The sequence below is a fragment of the Hippoglossus stenolepis genome, chromosome 10, assembly GCF_022539355.2.
Source record: "Hippoglossus stenolepis isolate QCI-W04-F060 chromosome 10, HSTE1.2, whole genome shotgun sequence".
Taxonomy (NCBI): domain Eukaryota; kingdom Metazoa; phylum Chordata; class Actinopteri; order Pleuronectiformes; family Pleuronectidae; genus Hippoglossus; species Hippoglossus stenolepis.
Window position 1 is genome coordinate 17,066,109 of NC_061492.1, and position 6,002 is coordinate 17,072,110.

At 44.7% G+C, this 6,002-nt stretch overlaps 1 protein-coding gene across 1 annotated transcript; it reads right to left on the bottom strand.

Annotated features, from left to right (window-relative positions):
* Nucleotides 1–1,254: 1,254 nt before the first annotated feature.
* pax1a (paired box 1a) lies at nt 1,255–5,499 on the bottom strand. Its single transcript, XM_035167256.2, has 5 exons — nt 5,207–5,499; nt 3,962–4,582; nt 2,777–2,910; nt 2,035–2,251; nt 1,255–1,527 (listed from the first exon to the last, which is right to left on the bottom strand). The coding sequence occupies exons 1-5, from the start codon at nt 5,208–5,210 to the stop codon at nt 1,364–1,366; spliced, it is 1,140 nt and encodes a 379-aa protein (XP_035023147.1). The 5' UTR covers nt 5,211–5,499; the 3' UTR covers nt 1,255–1,363.
* Nucleotides 5,500–6,002: the final 503 nt, after the last annotated feature.

Genomic DNA, 6,002 nt, shown 5'->3' on the forward strand with positions numbered 1-6,002 from the left:
ACGTTAAAACGCAAAATGTCATTTATCAACTCGTCATGGAAAAGAAAGGCGAGATCACAAAATACGCACAGTTCCGTGAGAATTCGAACTGTGGAGGATTTTCGTTTGGACGCTGCCATCGGAATAAAAAGTGTTCAGGCCTGATGCCATTTCCACACGGATACACACATTATCCGTGAGGCTGAGAGTGAACGGGTGGATTCAGCTGCTCTCTCCTGCACGATCAGCCCTCACGTTGCCATCAAGGCACACAGGTATCAATTACAAGTCAGATAGCATCTGTGGAGGCACCCAGCATGTGCGCATGGAGCGCCGTGCAAGTGTGGGGAGGTTACACCTGAGCGAAGAAGATCCCGTTTCCCACTTATCAGTTTTATTTTCTTACATCAAGATTTATATCCGATTGTGAATCGTTTCCACGTGAGACTGGCTAAATGTGGATCATTCGCTTAAATTAACGAGTGACCAGAATAAGTTTTAGGCCATTTTAAGCAACATGGAGAGCAAAATGTCTCCGCCAGTGCCAGGACTGAACCTCCAGTCAGATAAATGTTATATTTCAGTCATGTCCAGTTAGAGTACAGGCAGCTGGAATGTGATAAGTGGCAGGTATAGAGGGGATTGGAGTAAATTCCATCTGTCTATGGTGCAGAAATGAAAGTGGATGGTTTGGGGTTGAGGCCCGCGCTGGTTGCAACTAAACCGGAAAACGACTGTATCTTTAAACTTACACCAACATTTCAACACCAACTTCATTTGCAGAATTAAGCAGAAATAACGTGCGCTACAAGACCATGTGGCATTTAAGAAAGCCTTTATTTTTTTTTTTAAATATTTACAGTGGAATTATAAAAATATATAATTAAAGCTTTGGCAAATATTTTACATTTACACAATTTAGTTCTTTGTTCACATCGTTGAGTCACTGTAGGATCGAGATCATGGCCACATGTTAAATAGAATGGCGGGTTACAGAACAGCCCGTGGTTTTGTAATAAAACATCGATGACAGACTGAAAGGGCGAGACGTGTAATTTTTTTTTTAAAATCTCCATAAGAGAATATAGAGTCTAGAAAACATGAAGTAATTCAATGGAGGGAGAGAAAACTATCAACCAATGAGGGGAGACACCGATACATCCATGCAAGCTTACATTCATAAGGCCACGAAGGCCGATAAAGCTACAGTATACTGTATTCATAATGCATGTGAATAGGCCTGTGTTTGACTGTGAGTTACAGCACCCAGGGGTGGGGGGGTGGGGGGGGGGTGGGGGCGGTATAGAGTTCAGACTTACTGTTGGAGATTGTTGAAATGAGTTCATTTAAAAGGGTCTGGTAATTAAGGTGGTGTAAGTCCCGGTTATGATGATGAGGTAGGGAGACTGAGTCCATGCACACTGTTCATGTCTCCATGTTGCTGCTGCTGCTGCTGCTGCTGCTGCTGCTGCTGCTGCTGCTGCTGCTGCTGCTGCTGCTGCTGCTGCTGCTGCTGCTTGCTCAGCGGACTGGGCGGTTTTCTGTCTCCTGCACAACACAGACGAGAAATGTAAGTGCACGGGTCCTGTGCACGCAACTGCACATTATTTACCTCTTAAAATATAAAGTATCTAACGCGAATTGTTTCACAGAGACGTTTCAGTGCACAAACAGTGTCTTATTCCCCCCTCAATTCCTGTGCGTAAACGTTACCTTGGACCACTTGGCACACATGACGCTGGCCAAATCTGGAAGATCACTATTTAATAATTGACGTATAATTCGACTTCATTTGGGATTTGGTAAATGTTTACACTCTGCTGCGGAAATTGCGTGTTGCACAAGTGTACGTGCGTGAGAAGGGAACGAAGGAGGGGGAGTAACACCTCAGTCTGGCTCTTGGTCGCTATGATAAAAAAAATACTAAAAGACTTGTTTATAGCCTATTACTACTACTACTGCTATAATAATAATTGGTATCATTATAATTATTATAATTATCATCTTTCATTACATAGGGGATACAGTTTTAAAGACACAAAGACACACACACACCTTCTCGGGCATGGTGGTGCTTGAAGGCCATCGATGAGTGGATCTCCCCCGCGTGCATGCCCATCCCGCCGCCCGGGTGGGACAGGGCCTGGCTCTGCGGCTGCCAGTGGTGGTGTCCCGCGGCCACATAGCCGCCCGTCGACCCGCTGTACACCCCGTACTGGTTGGTGGGAGAGTAAGCACACGCCGAGACATAACCGGACAACGTGGAGGAAGGCTGCAGGCAAACAGATAGGACAGAATGAGCACAACCCGCCTCGAGCCCCCTGATGACTGTACGTGACAGTATGTGGCCAACAGACATCTTTAAGAATTTAAAGATGGGGTCAAAGTGGTTTAGAGGGGGAGGGAAACCATATGAGGAACAGCCTTCACGGAGAGTCAATATCATTTAATTTACCACAAATAAGACTAATTACAGTATATATAGAAATAAATCTCCTCTTAGCCCTCATACAGAAACAAATATTAAATCAGAAGTAATAAAACTCTTATAGGTCAGATCTTGTCAAACAGAGGTCTGTGGCCTGACGTGACTTCTGTATGAGGGTCTCTGATATGGAAACTTTTCACAGGTCTGCCACGAGAGCAATTATTTACTTCAGGCCTCAGCCCACTTTGGCACCAAGCATTTGGACTGTTTCCAAGCAAGAAGAGAAAATGGCGTGGATACAGCAATAGAGAAGTTGCAGGCAAAACAAATGTTCAACGTTTTATTATCATTGTGCATTTTGATTATTACCTGAGCGTATTTTATGTCGGCGTCAATGGCGGATTTGTCGATCCCGTTGACCGTGTGAGCCGCTGGGAAAGCTGCTCTGTTGACGCTACTCCACTCCTCCATTTTTGGTGGATATCCCTCCGCACCAGCCATGGCTGATTCAGAAACAGTAACTCCGCGTCAAACATGTATAAAACGTCAAATTGATAAAACGTGGGGGGAAAAACAGTGCCGCCTCTTTTTAGATTGATAATAAATGATGTACAATTTACCCATTTTTAAATGAATACGCATTGATCTCCTGAGCTATTAAACATATTGCAATTTAAAAACATGATGTTATGGTTAACGAAAGCAAATATAATATTTAATATATCATTTATTGTTAGAATGATTACAATTATCTACGTGCGTAATTGCTTGCAATGCTTGTGAATTATAAAATTATGCCTGAGTTTTAACTTCATGAAAAGAAAACAAGTTGAAAGCAAACAACGTTACATTAAACGTAATATCTATTATATATTTCTATTGCATTTAATCATTTATATTTATACTTTTACAGGACTATTATGTCCAATATAACCTCACATTTTATTGTCACATGTTTGCGTGAAAGAAGTTAAATATAAGCAACACCTCCACAATTATAAGATTACACTGTCGACCTATTTAAATAGGAAATATATATTCTTTTGTTACATATTAGTAAATGATTACACGTACAATTTGTATAAGAAAATACACTGGGCCCTGTGGCACACAAATGCAATGGTCCATGGCGACTTAACAGTGACTACAGCTATTGTACACACTTGATAAAAACAGCGTGTAAAAGGATCAGGAAGGCAAAGAGAGAGTGGCTGTAGAAACTAGCTGAAGGATTAGAGGGATATAGCAGGTGAGCAAGGTGTTTGCTAACGCTTCATCCCATGAAAAGGCCCATTGACAGTGGCCTTATGCCTTGTGGCTAAATACTGAAACGAAAGCCTGTATTACTTCCAATGGACATATTGTTGTTCCTGGAGCCAGGCGAGGCTGTGTGGAGTGAAATTCATCACGAAGAATAGGACAGTAATAACCAGCTGCGAGGATTTATTCAGACCTAAATTGAAAACTATGGGATCTGCGGGTTTACATGTTTGGCACAGAGACGCAGAGGCCTTAGATTTCTCACAGAGCGCATGCTGGCTGTGTTTTCCTCACCTGTGGAATCCATGAAGGCTCGTATGCCGAGGATGTTGCTGACGGTGTGCGCAGAAGGCCAGGCCCTGGATAAGCTCATGTGCCCGGCCGTCACCGGTACTCCAGCAGCGCTGCTCATCTTTGGCGACATGGTGTTGGGGTAGGAATAAGGGTATATGTGGTTGTAGGAGAGGCCGGCCTGCGCGGACGCTTGCTTGCCGCCCTCGTACTGGTTGGGCTGTGAGAGATTCCCAATCTTGTTGCGTAAAATCCTGCTGATCGAACTCACCGACGGGACATTGTACTTGTCACAAACTCCGTCCGCCAAAAGCCTGTCCCGGATCTCCCACGCAAAGATCCCGGGGTCGTTTTGTTTGTATTCCCTGATATTCTTCACCACGTTAGGCGTCGTGACCCGCGGTTTGCTCCCGCCGATGGCACCGGGTAAGATGGAGCCCGTCTCGTTGTATCTCGCCAAAATCTTGCTCACGCAGCCGTGCGAGACCCGGAGCTGCCTGCTGATGTCGCAGGGCCTGATCCCGAGCTGAGCCAGCTCCACGATTCTCAACCGTATGGCGTTGGGCAGGGGTCGTCCATTGACGAACACGCCGCCTAACTGGTTCACCTCTCCATAGGTTTGCTCTGCAGGAGGACAGATATTTTCAAATGAATGCACAAATGTCTGAAATAAATAAATATAAAATCGTCCATGCACTCGTGACCTGCCAACAAATATATTTTCATTAAGCAACTAAATAGACAAAGGCAGCCACAATGTGCTCAGCCTGCACCAGTTTGACGCAGCCCAACTTTAAATTGCACCTTAAATTGTGGGTTTTAAGTTGTTAAACACGTGCCAGCCTATACACATGATAGCCACCGTTATTTTTCGACTTTACAAAAGTGTGTAAAGTGTGTGTGGCTGGGTTTGCCCTCCACCAGTCCTGCGTACTTAAAAACAACATTAAAAATGGCGAGCTTGAGGAATACACACCGGGAGCTTTTCAAAAGAAACGCTGTACATAAGATAATTGTTGGTGTGTTTCCATAAGATTTAAAGCTTTACGCAGACAGCAGTGTCTGCTGAGTAGAGCAGGAAAAAACCTCCATCACGAGATAAACTTGACAAGCTGTCGCCGAAAGATCTTCTTCATCAAAAGGAAACACTAAACGCAGATTTCTGTTTTTACGCAGACACACTGAGTCTGGATACGCTTCCATAACCCCCCCTGCCTCTGAAGCATGCAGATGGTAACCCGGGCTTACCCATTTGCCAATATGTTTCGAGATGCTGGGGGAATGTAGGTGTCCCTTCAAATGGCTGAATGCGTCCGAGAGAAGGCAGAGAAGGAAGGGGAACTTGTGGAGTGAGCCCCAGAGGAGGAACACGAGACCTCCCGAAATCTCTTCCCACTGCAGCGTAGCCCCCTTCTGTTTTTTCTTTTTGAAAGCAAGTGAGAGGTACACAGCGGCGCCGAAGTGATCTTCATCCGATAAAAGCAAATTGAAGTTGTCCCGGGGAGTCCGGGAGTTTGCTGGAATTAATTTGACGCGTACTCCACGTCAATCTTCGCTGTTATACGCGGAGCCTGTGCCTCGGTCTCATTGGTCGTCCTGCGCTGGAAACAGCTGTCAGCCAATGCAAACCCCATCCGGTTGGAGCCGTGCTGCCTCCTTGAGATATTTTTGCATAGGGGGAAGTGGCAGAAAGGGAAGCCTTTCATCCAACGTGCAGCCTTCTGGTGAGGACTGTATACATCACAGGAGAAACGCACAAGGATGACAGAAGAGAGTTGTCCATGTTTTCAGCGCTAAATTAAACCCCAGCCACTTTATTTACAGCTGACATACAAACACTTCAGTGAGCTTCACATGGAGTAGCATTAATTTGACATGAATTATTAAGTGAGAGGGTGTAATTTCAAATAAATTGCACCAATCACTGCAGCAAAGGTCTTTGATATTCATGCGTAATTACATTTTTACGCATGGGATGTGGGGGGTGCTTGTGGCGTGTGGTGTACCTTATACTTAAACTCAATAGTCATGCACAGCGCGGTGA